Here is a 23052-nt window from a genome sequence, read left to right as displayed (position 1 = left end):
TTATTGAAAATGAGACAGAGCTCCCCAATTTCAATATCCAGCCTTCCCTTTTCCTTCATATTGTTTGCTTTGTACATATATATAATGCCACAAACAGTTCTGAAGAAAAATTTGAGATCATCACTCTGTAGCCCAAACTGCCCTCAAATTCATTATCTGTCTTAGCCTCCACTGTGCTGAAATTCTGTAAACAGTAGTTACAAAATCCAACTAAGTCCCAAGAACATTGACTCAATTTGTTTTATGAATGAGGCCACAAAAAATGCTTTACTGTGCTTTGATGTAATGTTCACACATAATCTTTATGGGTGTTGTGATCCTCATTTTGCTATAGGTTATACAACTTGTTGCCTACTACAGCAGCAGCTTTTAATGAACTGCAGTGCTGAATTCAGCCATAAGGTCATAAGTCTGTAAGCCGATTACAGACACTCCCTTAAATATAGGTTACACCTTGTTCCATTATATCCTGTTAACATTTAAAGATTTAGGACCATGACCCACAGTTATAATTTAATTAAGATGGATATGCATTCATAATCCATGTACTGGAGAAATGCTTCACAGTTCTTTTATTGTGATGACCTTGACATTTTCAATTCCATCATGTTCTGTTTTTTTAATGAGTTATGATTTATTAAATATCATGACCTATCAGTAGGTTTCTACTTGTACTTTGAAAGCACTTGATTTCAATGCTCTTTTTAGACATTATGCTGTAAGCTATGCAATTACAAAAAGCAAACCCTGAATTTGACAAAACAAAGCATCATGGATCAGTTGCTCCAGGTCACCTCAGTGTTTCTCAAATTTGATTTTGTTTTCTCACCTTTGGTCTTTGATTATGTTCTCTTCCACCTTTTTATGAAAACACTTGTGAGTATCAAATACTACCTGGCATGCAGAGCTTAAGTCCGGTTCAACATAGTTATTCTGTTCAAGTCTAGGCTACTTTCCAGTCTCTTTCCTCCAAGTTTTTGATCGTTACTCTAATTCTCTCAGTACACTGCACCTTTTTAGGTACTCAAGATTGACACTGTATACCCCCAAAATTGCCTGGTGGAGAGAAAGTCCAAAAATAATACTGACACTCATTGAACTCTAATTTCTAATGAAAGGTCTTCTACTTCACCCATGTGATGCAACTGTCACAACATTGTCTGCTATCATTTGTAGATATTTTTGTAAAGTTCAAAAAACTATCCACATATGTGTGTTTAATATAAATACCTACCCTGACCCCTCAAAGGCCTTTCAATACCCACAGATGAATAAATGATGCTGCATTTGAAAATTGTACTTTTTTGATAGTTGGAGCTCTAGGATAAGCTACTGTGCAGATATGTAGTGAAATAGCAGCATGAAGGATAAATTTTATGGATATTCCTAACAGGAACACAAACCTGTTGTATAAGTAAGTAACCAAGTACAGCTACAGATAGGAAAATACAACAAAATAGTTTCACTAATTCAAAGTTTTATTTGGTGTCAAAGTATCTTATTGTAAATTGGATAATTAATTTCATCATTATTTTTAGAAGACACACTTCTACAAAATATTAGTATTTTTTAATCAGTGTGCTATTAGAAATATATTGAAGAAGTTAACTCCAAATTCATTTATTGACATCTTTATGCATGTAAGTTTTATATCCACTTAGGTACAAAAGTTTTGTAAGAAAGATAACACTTTTATTGCATCATAATTTCATATTTTACAAGTAATAATGCAAACTCAGAAGCATAAATATATATACATGATGCAACCAGATGGCAATGTAACCACTAAAAGACCCAAAATGTAAAACTAGAATTTTAACAGGCAAAATACGTCATATGGCTTTTAATGGAAAATAACTTTAGAAATGTTTCGTTATTGCCCCATTTGAGTCATTCCTATCAGGTGAACATAAAATTACCATCTCCATTCAAAATGGTACATTTTATCTAAGCCAATCTTGCACATGTGTATGTAACTTCTATAAATACACATATATGTACATATGTACAAATAGCAATATACATTACACAGACATTTCTGTTTTAATACCCCTGAACATCTTCATTACAACAAAAGCAATGTTTCTATTATAAAACTACTTGGAAAGTTACTATAACTTCATGGTATTGAAGTTTGGTCCTACAGAATTAACAGAAAAATGTTAGGTTATAAATACATTCTTTACAAAAAATTGAATAGTGGTCCCGCACTCATCCTTTATATTACAGGAAAATGTTTTTGTTCGTTGGAAGGTATTTACATTTTCTTATCCTTGGTTTCTGCATGAAATATACAAAAGAAGTTAAGGTGATCATGTTGTAGGCAGGCCTATTGGTTAGGTTTTTCTACTTGTTTGTGTTTGTCTAAGTTCCAATTCTCTTCTTTGGAGTTGTTATTGATTTCTAGTTGCCTTGTATTACTGCTGCTGCTGCTTCTCTTGGTGTTCTGGGAACACTGGGCGACTTTACTTCTAGGAACAGGAAGAAAAGATTTAACTCTTGAGACACCCAACTCAGTCTTTGATTTACTGTTGCTGCATTCGGTGCTTTGATGGCTGCTGAGAGGACTGGCTTCCTGCAAGAGAGGAGAAACCAACGGGTTTAGCAGCATTGTCCACTTGAGGTGTTAGTCCCTAATTCCTCTCCCAGCTTCTCCCAGTGTGGGCAGAAGCTACCAACTGCCTGGTGTAGACTTCCTGCTTCATTTTCATGGAACTCGCTTCTTAGTATCACTGCACTCTTGACTAAATGCAGGCATCGGGGAGGCAAGTGCTGAAGAATCTAAGTGTCATTCATACCAATAGAAATTGCATAGAACTTTAGGACTGAGAACGTCAAACTGGACAAGCTCAATTGTCATAGTCTAGATATTATAGTTTCCCCTCCAAAGTCTCATGTGTTGAAGGCTTCGTTCCCAGCGGATGGAGCCAATCACTGATGGGCACTGAATCACAAGCATTCTGACTTAATCAGTACACTGGGTTTTGCAGTTTGGTGGAATTATTAGGAAGTGATACGAACTGTCAGTGGAGCCTCACTGGAGGAAGTAGGCAGTTGAATGTGTGTCTTTAATATTTTTATTTATATGTGTGTGTGTATGTGCGTATACCATAGCATGTGAGTGGAGATCAGAGGACAACTTGTTTTCTTTTACCATGTAGGTTCTAGGTATATTAGGACCCGTCTCTTCCTCTACTTCTTGACTACCATTGTGTTATGATTCACCACAGGTCCAGAAACAACAGAACCAGCTAACCCCTGGACTATACACACTGAAATCATAAGCCAAAATATATCTTTCACCATTTTCAATAATTTCTCTTAATTATCTGTCATAGTAACAAAAAGCTAACACACTAACTACGCACTCTCTAGGCAGATCTTCATATTATGTTAGCTTGGCTAAGTCATGTTTTTTATATTAAAAAAATAGGATTTAACCCTTTACTAGAAGATACATTGTCCTAGTTTGTCACATAACAAAGAACATAAGAAAACCACCCTGCTCTACTGGTGTGTACATTCTATTAAAGTAAAGCTCCTGCTTTGCATTTCTGTGACCAGGTCACTCAAAATCTACACATGGTCACACTCTGTTCTAATTTGTTAGTGCTGCTGAGCCACTGTAATCACCTGGCTAACATTTCCCACTTTCCCCATAAGGAATATGACAGCTAGATGGCTGAGAGTATCTGTATAGTCAGCACAAGGAAGTTGGAAATTCCCCAATGTTTCCCCACTTTTACCCAAGGTCCTTTGGCCCATATTATATGAAATTGTGCAAAGCTCTGAGACGATGAATATCATTTTGCTAGTAATAACAGCACTGCAATCACTGAAAGATTTAAAACTAGGATTTAACAGGATGACTTGGAATGGAAAGTGACAATTTGTCTTTAACCGGTCTGAAGTCAGAGGTTCTTCATGTTGGCCATAATGCTGCAATTGGCTGGGCGGTGCTGACAGGCTGATTGCCCAAAAGTCAGATTTGATTTGACTTGGGTGGGGCATGGTACATGGCTTTGAAACATCCCCTACATGCGTAAAGTGCATTCAAAGTTAAACACATCAACTCTTCAAGATCCTTTTTCTGCATTGAGCTACTCAGTGGTGGCACTGAGCTGAGCCTTCTCTGTTCACACAGTTGGTGATCCCTTCTTACTGCCCATTCTGTTTGCATTGTCGCTAATTAGTTAGCTCCCACCTATGCTTTGAGGACTGCATTTCCACACAACAAGTCAATATAACTAACCTTGCTCTTTAATCTTCATTTTTAATTTAATCTTTCTAAGGTTTCTCCTACAACAGATCCATACTGTTCTTTAAGCTGGGTAGGAGTCAGTTATCAGTTATTTTTTTGTATCTGCTTTTCTGTCTTCTACCTAATGCAAGGTTTCCTGCAAAATCAGTAAATAATTATTATGGCAGTGTTGGTGGAGAAAAAACATGTGTGTCCTGTGTGTGTGTGGGGGGCGACTGATTAAATTCTTAGGTATGTCACTAAAGGCCCTTTCTTGAGTCCATCTCTAATCTCCCTTTCCTACCATTTTGGCTCTATTACACAGTCCTAATAATTCCCCCTATATGACCAGAACCACTTCTAAATCACTGAAGTGAAATCTACTTGTGCCAGAATTTCAGAGACAGCTAACTGTTGAAAGCTCTGACATACCTTTGTCTGGAGCTTTCAACACTTTGCTAATGAATGAAAAGCAGCGAGGGAGCCCTATGAGGTCTAAAGCATATGAATCTTTAGGGGAAAGAAGGCTAGGCTGCATGTGGCCTGGGAAAGAAAGATTTATTTCAGACATAGTTGCTCTTTAGGAGATCATTAAACATTTGCATTATGTTGTTTTAGGACTAATGGCCTGGGAAGAAGAATGGTCACACACACACTCCAATCTGTGCTCTCGTGCAGCTAATGATATGCTAACAGTACAACAGAAAACGGAAGACAACCACCATTTTTTTAGCATGGTTGGTTTTCTTTGAAAAACTGTTAATGCTGATATAAGAATTTATATTATTGTTTTAATATGAGGCATCTTTCCATAAGCTTATGAGTTTAATGCTTGGTTATGTACTGTTTGGGAAACTCATAGGAACTTCAAGATGTAGGATTTGGGCAGCAAAACTTAGGTAATTAGGAGTGAATCCTTAGAGTTTCTTGTCTTTGGCAACCTTCTGTTTCCATCTTTCCTTCCTGTTTACAAAGGAAGTAAATATTTCTCCTTAGCCACACACTTCCCCAAACATGATGCTCTGCTTAAGTGAACTTGAACTAAAACCACTCAAGCCATGAGACAAATAATTTCCTCCCTTTCATTATTCTGGTTAGAGATTTGGTCAGAGTTATGAAAAAAAGAACTAATACAGCTCAGCTTGGGTATTGGATGGTGAGAATCATGTGCTGAGACATGACTGTAAGATCACAGTAAAGACACAATAACTTCATGGGGCTCTTAATCATTGTCCTAGTAAGGTGCATTGCTAGGATAAATTCCAAGCAAATTTGTTGTGGGATCTCATTCCACCAATAGCCTTTGGGTACCAGGCTTAGGGAGTGGCTTCTGGTTTGTGGATAAGTGACTGCTTAAGAGTAGAGAGAGACAGAGGCCATGGCACTATTTTGGGTTGTGAAGACTGGGTCAGGCAGTATCAAGTGACATGTGGTCATTTCCCAGCTTCCTTGGGAAAAGCAGAAGGACTGCAGCAGGATATATCTTGTCCTGTATCTCTGAGTCTGCTGCCCCTAACCACCCCCCTTAATAAACTGGTGTGTGTGTATAACCATACACACCTTTGTGGTTTGCATTATTGGTGGCGCCCAATGAGACCCTGAGTTGAAGAGATGTAGGGTCAGGATGTAGAGAGAGGTGAATATAGTTCTGTACTCACCCTCTATATTTTATTCAGGCCAGATCCTCAGTCTGCTGGATGGTAATTATCCCCTCCTATGTGTGTCTTCACACAGATAAACCTCCTAGAACACCCTCACAGACACAACAGAGGAGTGTCTCCATGTTGATGCTAAACTCAGTGAAGACAAGAAGATTATAAGTTGGGGACTAGATTTATGTGATAATTTGGCCTAAAACACAGTAGACTACTTACGCTACTTAGTGGTACACCACTGTCTAGCATGGTGGAGGGTTGGGATTCCCTCCCTGACATAACGAAAAGAGCAGACTATGATAGCATCTAGCTATAATACAGAATGAAGCCTGTAATCTCACCATTTTGCTGATTTATCTCTGGTGAAACACTGAGTTAATACCAAGACCCAAAACAGGAAAGGAGACAATGTGGTGTGTTTTTAAGTCTGCCCTTTGGTCTGCATCATGAAGACAAGCAGAATGGCTACACAAATTACTAAAAATTCTCCCAGTAACAGCTAAAATATATGTTTGGGGTGTTCAGGCTGAGTCAGTTTCTGGAGGTATGAGGCTCACTTAGCCTTAGTGTGGGTCATAGAAATTCATGATTGAAGTGTGCAAAACAGAAAGCATGCCTATGGACAGTAAAGGATGATGTTCCCAACACCCTCCCAGCCAAGCATAGGTTTTAAGGTATTTTTCTCAAAGATCTTCAAGCAGGAGCCTTAAGAACTGTTCAATCCCTCTTGACCTAAAACTTTGAAATTCCCTCATTTAGCCCTCTAACAAAAACTCTATTTCCTATACTTGTTTTAAACATTTAACCCTAGCAAACTATTTTTAAATCAGAGCAAGCTATTCATCCAATACTAAGCATTTTCTACACACTAAGAAGATATGGTGATCTCTCTAGACATCACAGGTGGGAAGAAGAGGAAACTGTGGGAAGATGTGTTGCCTCCAGCATACAGGACTGTATCCAGGGTAAGGGGAAGAAGGAAGAGGGAAAGGCCATCAGGGAGGGGAATACAATTCATATGTATAAAAGTTGTATGAAGGTATATTAGCCTCTCAAAAAATCTATTTGGGAATAAAGAGAGTAGACAGTAAAGACAGAAGAGAGCTACATTTCAGATCACTGGATGTTATGCCTGGCTACACATGAGAATCCAGGATCTCATTTATTATTCAGTTTAGTCACATGTAGAGGGCAGAGTTCCGGAAGTAAAAATTAATCAAAACCATCAAGTAGATGTCATTATGCCAACAAAGACTTTTGCGTTGGAAAGGTTAGTCTGCATTTACATCATTTAGGTATGAGGAAAGCATTTACTATATTTGTCTTTTCTGTTGATGATTGACTTGCTTTTCTGTTTCGATTAAGAAACAGTTACAGTCCCTCACTGTCAGGGCAGAAAGGAGTTACACTAGGGCAAGAGAAGGTTCTTGACGGAGTATGCCTTCTGGCCATGAAGGAGAAAGTAATTTCAGTTAATCCAGAACCCTCTCACCTCTCAAGGGAGTTATTTCCTGATAAGAGGAGAAACTGGGCACGGAACCAAGAAATGCTAGGTGAGTTGTAATTATGATAGAACAGGAAGGACTCTGCCAGCTTGCAGACAGCTGTGGTGCTTTGCCCTCTGCTGGCAGCTGCTGAGAAAAGCATCTTCTATACCGGGAGAGTCCCTCCAAGTGCTTACATACATACACACCAAGCAAAACAAAGAGACCCAATGCAGCTACCCTAACACCCACAGCCAAGGCACATTTAAGCCATCATCTAGCTCTGAAGAGGTCAGGCAGGATAAAGGACACCTTTGTCTCTTAAGGCTCCCTTCTAACACAAAGCTGTCCTGTCTGCCTGTGGTTTAGATCATTCTTAGTACGGTTCTCTTAAGGGCTTATTGGGAATAGCACAGTATTATTGTCTAATAAAAAATAATGGTTCTCTATCAAAGATTTAAACAAAAACATTCTCTGGCAAATAATTTGTTTCAGTGCAGAATTTTGAATCGAAAGACTTAAATGTGCTAGAAAAGGATTCTACCACTGAGCTATAACCCCAACTATCAGATAATAATAATTTCATACAAAAATGACCTGGTACCAGGGGGAAATTTCTCATTCTACTTCAAGATCTTTACAGCCCCTTCCTCTATGCCACTCAAGGAATCCTAAGGGATGGTTCTAGGGGATCAACCAAAGCTCAGAGAAGCCATCACACATAGACAGTGAGTTAAGGATTTCAAGGCGGCAGAAGGACAACCTATGAACAATATGCTTTCAAACTCCAATGGCCAGTAATGACACAAGGACTGTGCCACACATCTAGACTGCTCCTAGTAGCATGCTATGCATTTTGGCTTCTTTAACTACTTTCAATACAGACACCACACTAGCCAGAACTAGAATCCAATGAAACAATGGAGGCAGAAGAAGCTGTGAACCCAGGTCTGCCAGGTAAATAGTTAAAGAGCAGTTATTTAATACTTGCGCCACGGAAACTTTGCAATTCTGCTCTCTATACTCCACCTATCCTCACATACACAGGTCTTTGTAAGCCATTGTGAGAGTAGATGTGGACAGAATGGGAATGGCAATTAGACAGGGCTTGTTGAACAAACCACATGTTACTAAGCACTTCTAGGTCCTATGCATGCTCACAAAGTAATGGATGGGCGGGACTGAACCCTTTGTTCCTGTTCCCCAGAAGACCAAGCTGTACTGTCTCTTGCATGGGTTAAAAGAATCTGTATGAAGCTTGGTTCTTCTGTTTGCCTTTGTGACTTGCTTTTGAATGACTATCTCTCACTAGAACTCAAAAGAAATGAGTCACTTTTAAGTGCCTAGATCTTTTAGGTTATCATTCAGCCCTTGCTATATTTAACTCAAGGTTCACCAAATGCAAGGAATCTTATGCCATGTGTCGAACAAAAAAGAAAACAGAGACCTTAAAAGAAGAACTATTTTGAAATATCAAATAGAAAGAAAAACACTTAGGTCAGTGCGTGACACGGACATTTTAAAATCTTAATTGATTTGTGTATATTTCTTCCCACCTCTCCTTTCAAAATTAACTCCAGAGTTGAGTTGAGAAACAGGTTCTACAATAAGCGCTTTCCCCTCTCATTTTGGGGGGAAAAACATTTACCTTCTGTGGCACTGGCATTCTCAGCTCCACAGGCGCTGAAGATCCAGGGTTGGTTCTTGAACTATCAAACTTCCTTAAATCATCCCCGGAGTCAGCAATCTGCAAAACACACAAAGTAGCACATCAGATCCCCACTGTCCCATCACAGCTCACCAGCAGCACAGCTCCATGCCACCACAGAAAAGCCACCCAGTCCCCTCACCTTGAAAAGATGCCTCCAAGCTTTGTCCTGCTCAAAGGACAGACTTTATATCACAAACCTACTAAAAACATCTCTTACATGAAGAGAACAACAACTTTCTCGAAAAAAAATAGTCACTTGGCAAGTTTTTTAAAAGGGAAGAAAAATTTAATATTTGAACCATTACCTCATTTTTCCAGTAGATAAGAATTTCAGTTCATTTCCAGCAAGGTCAAAAAGGGCAGTGGCTTCTCCTTTTTCCTAGAGAGTTTAACTGTTCAACTAAATAGTTCAGTCTTTCACTGGATCCTGGGCATGTTGTGACTATCTTTGCTCCCTTCCAAGTAAACGTGTTAATAGAGGAGGCATGTTCAAATGCACTGCAGATACTTGAGTGCCAAAACTGGTTCAACTTGATGCTATTAATGTTTTCCTTGACATTTCGGGAAACTGGTTTCTATAGCTGGTTCTCAAGTTTCACAGCTTAAAGACCATGACAATGCATATTATACAGGACCATTCCTTTACTTATTTGAAAAGAATGTTGTAACTATGTCTGTAACCCAAATCTGCTAAGAAGCTTGTCTCTTCCCAGTAGCCTCTGTGCAAAAATTGGCAATAATAATCTCTTAGAAATTTAAATTCAGTTTTTTTTGTATAAAGCTACTTACAGTGAGACAGACACTGAGTTCAAGGGTACCCTAAGCTACCATAGCCACAGGCAATCTGCATCAAAAAATCAGGGCAGGGGTGTATCTCAGTGGTAAGACACTTATCCAGCATGCAAAGCCATAGGTTTCATCCCCAATATCAAACACAAACCCTCCCCAAATCAAAATACTGGTCAAATATTTATGTGTCATATATGTATGTGTGTGTGTGTGTGTGGCTTGATTTGTGCTGATATGATTAACATACAATTTTAAGTCCAGGTGTTTCAGAGGAGAACAACAACCCCTACTACCCAATGGCTTGGGGACAATAGATTTTCTGATCAAAGGATGACTTGATTTTTCAGCATCAGCCATGACACACAACATGAAATTTCACCAAGGGGACGAGTTTCAGGATGTGGCTCCCAGATTCTGTTGTAAAGGTGGGTTTACTGGACAGAGGCAAGGATCTAGCCCTGGGGACCACTTACCTTGCTTATATCAGACTCAGATTTGCTGGAGCACATACTCTGGAGTTCTTTGACAAGATCTGCTTCATCATCTGAACCCAAAGAGAGTCTGTGGTCCAAAGTCAATGTCAGTGAGAGATCGTTCTCTAAGGGCCTGTTACAAAGACCAGAGAAGAGTTTTTCAGAATGAGAACAAACCAGCTACCAAATATGGAAATCTAGACACTATACCTTCTAAACTTTCTTTGAGATGGAGAAGAGTTTTCCATATCCTTCCAAGTATTTCATAAATGTTATCCAAAGCAACAACAACTCCATACCAAGAGACAATATGTCATTAACTTACAGTCAAGTAACTTTGTAGAATAACATTTGGTTTTCACAAAGAGAGCTACATAGGTGCAAACTATTCTAATCTCCTTTCTCTCACCCTTTCTTTCAGGCCAGACAAAATCTTTAAAGGTTCACCAACATGACTGCCCAAATGTGAGCTGAACAAAGACGATACCAACAGACATGCCAAAGTGCACAGAGAAAGCCCCTCCTACAGTAAGAACTGCAGGCACCTAACAATGTCCCCAGGAAAGAAAGCACCAATTGGTCATCCAATACCAGTGTCACCCATGAAACACACATATGAGTAACATTATACAGACTTAGCAGGTTATATTTAGGAATATTTTAAATTTGAAGGACAGTGGTAAAGGAGTATATGGGAAAGTTTACAACAGTGACTCTCAACCTTCCTAATGCTGTGACCCTTTAATACAGTTCCTCATGTTGTGGTGACCTCCAACCAGAAAATCATTTGTTACTTCATAACTGTAATTTTGCTACAGTTACGAATTGTAATGTAAATATCTGATATGCACTCTCCAAAAGGGCCATGACCAACATGTTGAGAACCACTGGTTTAGAGGGAAGGGAAGGGAGGAATGACATATTGTATGAATCTCCAAAAATTATAAAATTTTTAAAAAGCAGGATTTTGTTTGGTGGGTTTGGCACACATGTCCGTATGATACACTGGCATAAAAATTCATTTCAATCTGCCCTGCACTAGCAATGCAGCCAAGGCCAGCCAGATTATTTCCGCCTATGAGCTCAGACCCTGAATTCTCTTTGAAAAACAATCCTTAGAACTCCTCTTTAGGGATACAGGGCAAGTTATACAAGCTTTGGTATTTGCGTGGAAAGACAAAGATGCAGTTTCCCTACTTCTCCTCTGTAGAGAGTATCAAGAGAGTACATGATATATTTTATTTCAAACTGCCCAAATATTCCTATCCCATGACTAGCTAAATCTTTATAGTTCAAAATATGTGTAGCTGAAATAATCAACAATATCATAAGGGCAATATAGTGAAATGATCACTATAAATACAGTAGTGTATACAGGTCATGCTGTTTGCATCAAAAAGTCATCCACAGATTGTCTAAACCTTCACAAATATAAGACTTGCCTATAGATTTGATAAATGACCAAGTTTGATTTTTAGAAGTGAAACCTATTTCTCTAGCTTTATTCAACAAACTAAAAGCAAAATGGGTTTTATTATAAGCTTATGGAACTGAATGCAAATTTTCATTTAAAGGTTTTATTAACACACTGTCTTCAGTTAATATCTATTACTCCAAAATCAAACTAATGGTATAACAGCTGCACAATATAATGTTAACAGTATATGGAATACTTTAAAATAATTAAAGTTAATTATTAAACTTGTTTTCTTTGATGCAAGTGAAACTTAAAAGGGAACTTACTGTTGCTTTGACAGTGAGGTGTTCCTGCTACAATTCAAATGTGGTATAGTCTTATTTTTCAGACCTGTGAAAAACAGTCATTTTCAATAGAGTGCATCATTATCCTGTGCATTAAGAACTTAGTGTTTAAAAAAAATAAACAGGTTCTGGACTCTGTGGCAGGGGGCATGGATTAGCATCCACCTTGAGTGGGAATATTCTTGGGACAGTGATGCTGGTGTTGTTTCTAACACAGGGGTGGTTGGAAGGTTGGGGAATAACTGATTTCCTTATGGAAGTACATGCTGGGGTCAATTAAATTAAAACAACCTGAAGCTCAGCTTAGGAAACTTGACATTTGTTTTTATCTATGGCTCTTCTACTCAGTAGCTGGCATATTGATTTATTTAGGTTTGTGCTCCCAAAGTACCAAAAGAGGGTCTCAGTACCTGCCATTTCATGATGCTAATCTATAACCACATGCAGATTTTGTTGCATTAAAATGTCAATATGACATCAGCAATACACTTGTAAAATATTAATTTTTAGTAACTTATGCATCATTCAGAAATTAGGAATAACATATAAAGAGGCATGGCAATCAAACAAACATTTTCCAATTTGTAAATCATGGTCCACTCAAGAAAAAAATATCAGACTGGATGTATTCTTACATAAGAATTATTTGTATGAGGTATACATTGGGTATATAATGGTTATGATGTGAGGTATTTCCTACTAGAAATGTCCAAAAAACACCACTAAGCCTTTTCCTACAACTTTTATAAACACACTAAAATGCTTAGCTACTTCTGAGTGAAATCTAAAATTGTGTGAATGTTGCAGACCCAAATTTTCTATTAAAAAATGGTTTTAGGCTGGATTGTAACTTAATGATATAGTGCTTGCCTAGGATGCTCTGAACCCCGGGTCTGAATGCTACAGTAACAAGGAAAACGATAAACTAAATTGAAAGTAGTAGGTCGCCAAAGGTCACTGCACTAGTTTTCATTCATCTTGTTCTCTGACTGGTGGCAGCTTCTATTGGCATTGCCCTGGTCACTGCCTAAGTACAATGGTGGGCACTGTTGAATGGAAGCCTGCGATCACTGATCTTCCTGTTAGATCTAGAGAGAAATGGACAGTCTTTACGTATCTTATGAACTTCCATAGTGATCTGGGAGGTCCTTTTATTTTTCTTTCTGTTATGGGCCACTTGTACACAGTAGGCAAGATCTTTCCCAACACGTACCATGTTTGTCAAAAATCAAGATCAATTACAATTGGATCATTGTAATTATCCAATGTAATTACTTGAGAAAAATCATTGTTATAAAAATAAAATATCCAAAGTACTTATCAATGAGTTATGTGCTTTGCAAAATTTGTTTTTAGATACTGTGCTGAAATCAGTGCAAATACAATATTAAAACACTGTTTATTAATCTTTCACAAAAATGTTCATGTTTTGAAGTATACATTTGATATCACAAAGCATTCTAAATCAACAAAATTATCCAATTGACATTTTTAATTGGCTTAAAAATTTTGGAGATGGGGTCTTACTGTGCATCTGGCTGGCCTGGAGCTCACTATGTACACCAGGTTGGACTCAGAGTCACAGAGCTGCTGGGCTCTGACCCACGGCATTGGAATTGAAGACAGATGCCACTACACATGGTTTAATGTCCTAACAGCAGAGCTGAGCTTTCTGTGTTGCTTATTTCCTCAGTGTTGCTTCCCTATTTCTTGTGCTGATTCTGGTTGTCAACACTACAGCACATGGTGACAATGCTTATGGTTCAGGTAATTATTTACTTCAAGCTATTAATTTCTTTTAAAGTCTGTGAGGAGTTTCTGGCTGTTTTCCCGCTCCATACCCAGTACCTAAAATTTCACATGGCCCTGTACACACTGCCATGCAGGAAACCAATACTTACTAGAACTGATTCACTCATAAATGCCTTACATTGACATCAAAGATACCTAATGTATTCTTTTAAGGTAAGATCAACTAAGGAATGGCATATAGTAAGGCTGATGAATTTAATTTTGGACACCAAGGAAACAAATTAACTTTTAAAATGTCACTTAGCAAACTGAAGATGGATTTTCTGTTTCTAGTATGAATGTGGTATTTTTCAGATAGAAGGCTCCCAGTTATGTTTGGAAAACTACTACATGGTTCACGGCATGCAAGTGAACTGAACACCTCAGAGCTTTGGCAGAATTCAGTTTGAAGGACGAACGCCCACTTGCATTCAGGAACTGGGTCATACACACCGCCCACCTCCTACCTTCTTGCTTTCGGTCTGGCTTGCTCCACGTGGGTGAGGAAAAGTGGCCAGGCTTCTTGCGAGGACTGGTGTTCACCTTTCTCCAGGCCCCACTGTCTCCTTTCTTCTTGCTGTAGCTTGAAACTATGGACAAAGGAAAACTTCCCCCTTTGAAGTCTGCTATATGCTGGTCTAGCTCTGAAACAACACAAACCACAGGGTTTTTTTTTTCCTAAGAAGAAGGGGAGATAGCACTGTTTCATAATGTAACCTGAATTACCTGGCCACCTCTTAAATCATAAGCTTGTAAACAGTAACCACGCTGGAATTGTCTGGACCAGCACAAACTCTACTTGGAGGTCTAGCATTCAAATACGTGCTAGTAATTAATAACAGAAAGAGTTCTGGTACAATACTATGAGCAGTACATTCATTTCCCTAGTTACAAGAAGACAAAAGAATACTCCATAAAAACAAATTCCAAACAGTGACAGCCCTATATACCTGCCCTGGGAAGGGGACAGCCATGCAGAACGGCTTTATTGAGCAGGATGCTGAGAGCAGCCTTCACCACAGCCTGCTGTCCTTGGCTAGGGTGCTTCTTCGAAGCTGTCTGCCCAACACCAGGCTGTCTGTTCATGGAGGCTCTTGACAATATTGCTTCTTGAACTCTGGGAGCGATGACGGCATTCCACAGCTTAGACATCCACCTTACAAGAGAGGGAGAAGGGGCCCTTTATGCAAGTTCACAAAAAACTTGAGCAAAATTAAATGGCATGATTTTGTTGGTTGGCTACTTTTGGGGGGGTACTTGTATAATATAATTATCCAATACCAAATAATCTAATACCAAAACAGTTTGAATTTTTCTGAAGAACAATGTATTTCAAATGAAACTGATTATTTAAATGCCTGCCTTAATCCTAGAATCAGTAGTATCTACACAATTAATTAATGCATGATAAAGATGTAAAGATGAAGGCAAACTAGAAGGCATTTATCCAAAAATCATATTTCTATAAAACCGTGTCTCGATATCTTACATTTGTTTGACACATTTCATTAATAAGACACAAATATATTTTAATATTTGAGTTGGGCTATATCACTGACCAATTAAATGTCTGCCCCAATGCAGGGCCTCCTCACTACCCATGTACACATACATGGCTCAGCCCTGCAGAGAACTTGGCCATTCAGCTGTAGCTTCAGGCACGCCTCTTATACTTTAGCTGTAAACTCTGGGGACTGTGGCTGAAATTGGAGCGATCAGTGCTAGTGACAACGTTTTTTGCAGCACTAAAAGCTACAAGTGCAGGAAAACTTGCCTAGAATGTTTGAATATCTAGTTTGATATCTAGTATCAAAAGGAACAAAAACCAGTTAAGACATTTTTTAGTATGTAGAAGCAAAACAATGTCTCTAAGACTAGAGACATTTTCAAAGCTATCAGATATTGGCATAAAATTTCAGATATTCTTAAAAGCTGTTAAAACTCTGGTTTATTGCAAGAATCTGCTAGTGCTTAGTTACAGATAATTCAGGAAAAATAATGAAACAATAGAGCATACAGACAAACCCTAGGTTTTCTAGGCAAGCATTCCCTTCTCAGACTCTGAGCCTTGAATACGCTAGGCAAATATCCTACCTAAACAGCACCCTCAGCCTCTACAATTCTATAATTCCAAATTATAGCTGTTTTCAAGAGTGCTGAATATATAAAGAAAGGTTTGAAGACAGGCAGGCTGACAATCATTTTAGGCCTTTCTGTACATCTCATATCATCTTTAGTTCTGTACTGTCCCCCATGACTTGAAAAATCTAGATAATGTCTCTTTCAGAGCAGCAGGCAAGAGCAGGAGAGATTGTAATGTTTGCTTTCCAAGAAAAAGAGTGGACATATTGCCCAGCATTGCTCTTTGGAAGAGGAATGTTCAAAGCTATAAAGCATGGTTTCGGTTACCACTACATGACACTCAGGGGACTGGAGGGAAATCTATGTAGTCATATAGCCCACTCTGCATACTGGCTGTGGGTGACAACATCCCTCTCACCTAATATCCTAACCATAGTGAGCTGACATAGTGTCAGATGGCTAAGGAGATGAGATTTCCATGTCTACACAGTTCTTGTGCAAAGACTACACTCCACATGGCCAAATTGGTTGCTAAGAATCCTGAGGCTCTAGATGTCAACACAAAATAAAACAACAAAAAACCCAGCTGTGTTTAACTGTGATGATGGAATGATTTTCACCTATATAAACATAGGTTTAATCAAAAGAATACTGTGTCTGTTTTAATATCTCCCTCCTTCCCCTCAACTACTCATTTCATTGGTGGCTTTTTCTATAACAGGGTTTTTCCATGTAGACCTCGCTGTCCTAGAACTTCCTCTGAGGTAGGCCAAGCTGGCCTGGAACTTAGATATCCACCTGCCTTTGCCTCCTGAGTACTGGGATTAAAGGCATGTGCCATGACTGCTTGGCCGATATTTTATTTGTATCTTATGCTTTTCAAAACAGATTTTTTTTGCTCAGCACGCTAGACTACTCAGCCTATTCAGAAGCAAACACACTACCAAGCTGAGCTGAATAGTGACCATTTACTTCCTCTTTTCCATCTCTTCTTTTTCTAATTCATTAGGCTTATTTATTTATTTATTTATTTGTTTGTTTGTTTGTTTTTGAGACAGGGTTTCTCTGTATTGTTTTGGAGGCTGTCCTGGAACTCACTCTGTAGACTAGGCTGGCCTCGAACTCAGAGATCTGCCTGCCTCTGCCTCCCGAGTGCTGGGATTAAAGGCATGTGCCACCAACGCCCGGCAAGGCTTATTTTATACATGTATAGCTCTTGTATGTTCTATGTTAATGGAAGACACAGAAAATGCCAATCAATGAAAGAGGGAGTTTGTCAATGCCTCCTCTAATTGCTGGTTTGGGGGATGCTGAGATGACCCAGGGATTACAAGCACTGTCTATTCTTCCAGAGGTCCTGAGTTCAATTCCTATCAACCACATGGTAGCTAAGTCTGTTGCCCTTTTCTGGCCTGGAGGTATACATGCAGGAATAACAGTACACTAAATAAATCAATCAGTCTTTAAAAAGAAAACAAAATGTTGGTTTTGCTTGCTTGATGGAAAGGGATGCTTAAAGTATTTGAGGTTTCTTATATGAGACTTCACCATAAGGATAAATAGCAAGCTATACATGTAAGCATGTGTTGTGTATCAGTAAATACTCACAGAGAATAGCTGCTGTTATCTTAGCAAAAACTATGTAACAGACAAGTTATAGTCACTCTGTGACAGGAAATAGCCAAAGCAGTCTTGTCAATGGTCTCTGTCTAAAGCACGCTAAATTTGCCACATGTCCTACTTTTTCCCATTGCTAGGATAAACACCATGAACAAAGCAACTTAGGAGAGAAAAGGGTTTACTTAAACTTCTAGGTCACATCATTAAGTGAAGTCAGGGCAGGAAACTGAAGCAGGAACTACAGAGAAATGCTGCTTGCCCACTGTCTCCTCCTCAGCTACCTTTCTTAAGATTTATTTTATTTTTATGTATGTGGGTGTTATGCTTGCATGTATCTCTGTGTATCATGTGTGCATCATGCCCTTGGAGACCAGGCATTGGGTCCCTGGGAATTCAGAATTACTGATCGCTGGAGTTGCCATGTGGGTGCTGGGAATCAAACACAGGTCTGGAAGACCAGTCAATGCTCTTAACTGCTGAGCTGCCTCTTCACCCCCTCTTAGCTAGTTTTCTTATACTGGTCAAGACCACGTGCCTAGGGATGGTAACACCCATAGTGAATTGGGTACTCATCCTCCTGCAATGGTTAATAATCAAGATAATCCCACAAACATGCCCACAGGCCTATCTAATCTAGGCAATTCTTCCATCATGGGTTTCGTCAGATGACCCTAGGCTGTGTCAAGTTGACTTAACAAGCATTGTATGTAAATAAAAATTGGCACTTACTTCACTGTTGCTTGGGCGTGTCCTGGAACTACTGGACAAGACAGGAAATACTTGGGTCCAAGAAGTGCTTCTGGTGTACCCAAGCGGGACAGGCAGGAGTTGAGCTGCCTCCAGACAGACAGAGCCCAGCCCACGATCTTACACACAGGATCACAAGGCGAGGGCGGCTGACCCCTGAACTAGAGACAGGGGGAACACAGAGTTGTGGCTTAGAAAAACAGTGCTTTTATTTTGAATTTAAAGTTCAAAATTAAAATATAAACCATAAAATCCAAATTTAGTGGAGTCTGACTTTGCCTTTGCTTGGGGTAGACGGATGTTACAAAAGCAAATATTGTCCATTATGTAACTAACATGTTCACCCTACATGTGTTCACATACCAGTATCTTAAGTGTTTTTACAAGATTTTCCACTACATGCCTTATTAATCAGGAGAATGAAGCACAAAGACCTAATACCTTACACAAGTTACAGAGCTACCAGGGGGCAAAGCCAAGGCTAAGGCTTATTTACAATTTTATGTTAAGACATAATTGAAAAATAATTCTACTTATGCTATAATGTGATGTTTTGAACATGTATGCATTGTGAGATGAATAGTTCAGACTGTTTACAATATGCACTATCTCATGTACATGAAATACTTTTAATGGTGAATACATTAATGATGTAGTCTTAGCAAATTTCAAGTATATATTAACTATACATGTCTATTCCTAATAAAGAGGAAAATGGTATTAGGACACAATATTTAGTAATATGTAATATTAAAAGGGTATATCATACTTAAAAGATGTTGTGCTGGAGAGAAGGCTCAATGGTTATGAGCACTGACTGTTCTCACAGAAGACCTGGGTTTCATTGCTGGCACCCACATGGCCAACTCACAATTGTCTGTAATTTCAGTCTCAGGGGATCCCTCTTTGGGCCTCCTCAGGCACTGCATTCATGTGGTACATTAACATATATGCAGCCAAAACACCCACACACAGAAGATTTTTGTTTTACGAGACAGGGTTTCTCTGTATTGTTTTGGAGGCTCACAGAGATCCGCCTGCCTCTGCCTCCCGAGTGCTGGGATTAAATGGGATTAAAGGCGTGCACCACCACTGCCCAGAAGATATTTTTTTTTTTGGTTTTTCGAGACAGGGTTTCTCTGTAGCTTTGGAGGCTGTCCTGGCTCTCACTCTGTAGACCAGGCTGGCCTCGAACTCACAGAGATCCGCCTGCCTCTGCCTCCCGAGTGCTGGGATTAAAGGCGTGCGCCACCAACGCCCGGCTCAGAAGATATTTTTAATGTTACTGATAATCATTAAAGTACAGGCAGACCTTTTTCCTCCCAAAGTTAGCACTGATGCTGACCTCTGCTCAAGCTATGCTCCCTGTGTTCAACCATGGGAAAGCAATAAGGGACCAGACTTAGCTGTGTGAGAGGAGGAGGGGAACCAGCAGCTAGCAAGTGAAAGGGTCCCTTAGCAGCCTCCTCAGGACCACACGCCAGCAAGAGGGAGGAGGGCAGAGTCTCTGTGGCAACACACTCCACCATCACTCACACAGGGAGAATGAATTTTTGTTTGTGTTAATATCTTTTCAATGAACTGCTTCCCGAGATCCCACTGTTATACCTCTCATAAAGAAGCATCATTTCCAAAACGAGAATGGAATTTGCCGACTCCTAAGAGCTGAGTAAACAGGTGTGCACCTCTTTCTCCAAAGTATAGATGTTGCTTATAAAAATGTTTCACTTTGCAAAAATAACTGTTATGGGAACAGATTATCACTTGATAGTACATTAAAGTCTGGTGTCTCCTTCAGTCGTCTTTCTGATAAACTGGTCTTACAGTTATTATATATTTTATTTCCTTAATGCATATTCATTTAGCATAAATACAACTTTGTAGGGATGCTTAGGAACTTAGATGTCATAATATGGTATGCCTTCTGTTTATAAGTACTAATTACCAACTCTAAGGAAAACAAAGCATTATAAAGTTAGGTTTCATTGCTTTTGGTGCTAGGAACCCAAGCCTCTACACACACACAAACTACACACTTTCCCACTGAGCTACACCTAGTGTACCTTGCTGGGAACATCAGAGCAGAACAAAGAAAAGGCTGTCCTGGGCTAATGGGGAGTCAGCCCTCAGTTCCAAGGACTGGGAGGTCTGAGGATAGCTAGCCACACAGCACACTCCAAATACCTTCCCTCATCTGGGACAGGCTCATTAACCCAAGCCCCTTCCTGACTGCAATCTTTAAGTACAGATTCAAGCTTCATGTATTGTTATTCAACAGAATCGCTGCAGAATGGCGCAGTTAGGAAACCTAGGAAATGGGTGGAACTTAATTCAATCTCTCACAAGACACAGAGGATATGTGTTAGCTAGGAGAGGCCGAATTAATATTCTATAGGGAACAGAGATGTGGGAGAATGATTACTGATATTCGCAAACAGCAAGACGGATGAAGGGCCTGGGTGATGCCAGTAAAGTGCTTTCCATGCAAGCAGGAAGACCTCAGTTCAATCCCCAGACCCACATAAACAGGCCAAGTGTGGTGGTGTGTCCTCATAATCCCAGCACTGGCGAGCTGTGGCCAGATGGCTTCCTGGGGCTTGCTGTCCAGATAGCTTAACTTACTGGGAGGGCTCAGGTCACTAAGGCCTCTAGATCTGTCTCAAAAAATGAAGTGAACACAGACCCGTAGAACACTAGCAAGTTTGATTTCTGGTTTTCACATGTGCACATGCACATGTATGCGCACACAAATGGGTGAAAAAGTGATGATCTTTCACAATCTACCTGTTTGTTATTAATTCAAGCTGGCAGATCTGATGCGTCTACCCAGCATGTCGCCAAGGAAACTCTCTTCTGTTATAGTTGCTTCAAGCCCCCACCACATCAGTTCGTCCTTGTGTTCAAGATCTGCTGCAACTACTGTTCCTTTGTCTGAAGCCCTGCCTCTCTAGTCTTAGCTGTGGCTTCCTTGGTTACAGCACAGATTAGAATATCCCAAAAACCTTACATGTGACCAGAGAGAGGACTTACCATGCTAGTACCTCTTATGTTTCTACAACCACCTGTTTGCTGTGATGGATATCTTAGCGCTGTGCCCACCGGTCACGGAAAATCAGAACTGAGCCCAAAGTCTTACATAGTACTGTTCATCAGATTCATAGCCCTGCCTTTCAGGAAGTGTGACATCTTCATCTGCTGGCCGAGTTCAGGGTGAAGTGCCAAGAGTCAGGGTTATACACCCAGATTGAATATGACAGTCAGGTAAGCTCACTTCACACGAATATGTTTAGAAAAGCTATGCACACAGCCACACCTGAAGGGGCTCTCCTGGTTCCCATTTTATCTAGGAAAATTTGCGTTCAGATCATAGACCCTCACCATGCTCTCTGACTGAAATGCAGGCTGCCAATTTGCAGTAGCAACTTTAGCTTTTGGTGTGTGGCTAAAATAGAACTTTACTGCCTATTAAGATAAAGAGGTAGAGTACAAGAATTGGGAAAACATTGGAATCACAGGATTTGTGATCTTAATTTTCTGCTTTTTAAAATAAGACTTACTTGAGTATTTAGGAAGATTGATTTGCAAGGTAGCAAAAGTTCTTAAAGTTTTAAAGGCCAACTAAATTATTTAAGAAAATTTAATTAATTTATAAAACATCCTTTAAAACAACTGTGAAATCTTGCTTCCCTTATACACAGAAAGACAGAGTTTGGTCAGTTAGACCCAAAGCCATCTTGGTAGGTGGGGATCCCATGCACTGAGTATGTTTTTAAATATATTATTTGATATTTACATTTAAAATATATTTAAAAATCTCTCTTGAATAAAAACTACCCATCATAGTTCCATCACCTGGTGAGGGTGGTGACTTGGTAAGGCCCTTCTTAGGGTAGTTGAAGGAGTGTCACTCTGCTTTGGGAAGGTGGCTACTGGTAATTGTCCCTGCCCAAGTGGATGGTCCTCCCCCCAACCCCCGAACATGTGGACAGCACTGATTGTGTTATTAACAATAAAAGGGAGGACTTCAAGTTGGGAAGGGAGGCATGGTGGGAAATATTAGAGGGAGTGGTGGATGGATAAGGTCAAAATACATTGCTTAAATGTATAATTTTTAAGAACAAACAAATATTATTTACAAAAGGATAAGTGCAAACATTAGTACATGTTTGTATGGGCTACACGAAGGGGATGATTTGATCAAGGAAAAAAAAAAACTAAAAAACCCTCAAAAACCCTCTCATTTTCTCTAATATTCTTCCAGCAAGAACTCTCATAGCAGTGTTATAATTAGAGCTAAATGTTGCTTTCTCTCTAAAATATAATTATTTGTTTAGCATCTTTAAAGATATATTTCACAGCATCGCTGAAAGATTTGTGAGAAGAGGTTATTACCAAGCACAAACATGCCTCTAAATGCCTATAAGAGTTCAGCTTCCTGTGCTACAAGATTCCTGGTGTTTTGTAGTGATCACTTGCTCCCATTGTGTGCTCACTCCAGGGAGCCTATTTTATTAGCTTTGGAAGTGATTCCTGGGAAATGAGAGGCATCAATCTGCTGCCTCCATCCTCTGTGTGCCAGATCCCAGGCTCAAATGCTAGGAACCAGAGCAGCAAGAGCTCCTTTGCTGCCATGTTTACAGGAGAGCTGCTGGGGGCGGGGGTCAAGTCTGGAGAATTAAAGCACTTATTAAAACTAACT

At 39.5% G+C, this 23052-nt stretch overlaps 1 protein-coding gene across 4 annotated transcripts in view; it reads right to left on the bottom strand.

Moving 5' to 3' along the window:
* Positions 1-1457: 1457 nt before the first annotated feature.
* Positions 1458-23052, bottom strand: part of Cttnbp2 (cortactin binding protein 2) — a 149491-nt gene continuing 127896 nt past the window's right edge. For 3 of the 4 annotated variants that reach the window (XM_005080930.4, XM_013121153.3, XM_040728497.1), the window contains 7 exons: positions 18336-18514; positions 14855-15060; positions 14372-14548; positions 12096-12159; positions 10353-10485; positions 9028-9126; positions 1458-2575 (listed from right to left, as the gene is read on the bottom strand). In XM_005080930.4, the coding sequence (XP_005080987.1) occupies positions 2330-2575; positions 9028-9126; positions 10353-10485; positions 12096-12159; positions 14372-14548; positions 14855-15060; positions 18336-18514 (1104 nt within the window). In that variant the 3' untranslated portion in view covers positions 1458-2329. The other variant, XM_040728496.1, reaches the window with a different exon arrangement.

This window comes from Mesocricetus auratus, unplaced genomic scaffold (assembly GCF_017639785.1).
Source record: "Mesocricetus auratus isolate SY011 unplaced genomic scaffold, BCM_Maur_2.0 Super-Scaffold_100019, whole genome shotgun sequence".
NCBI lineage: Eukaryota > Metazoa > Chordata > Mammalia > Rodentia > Cricetidae > Mesocricetus > Mesocricetus auratus.
Note: the sequence above shows the minus strand (reverse complement) of the source record. Positions and strands in the feature narration are given on the sequence as shown.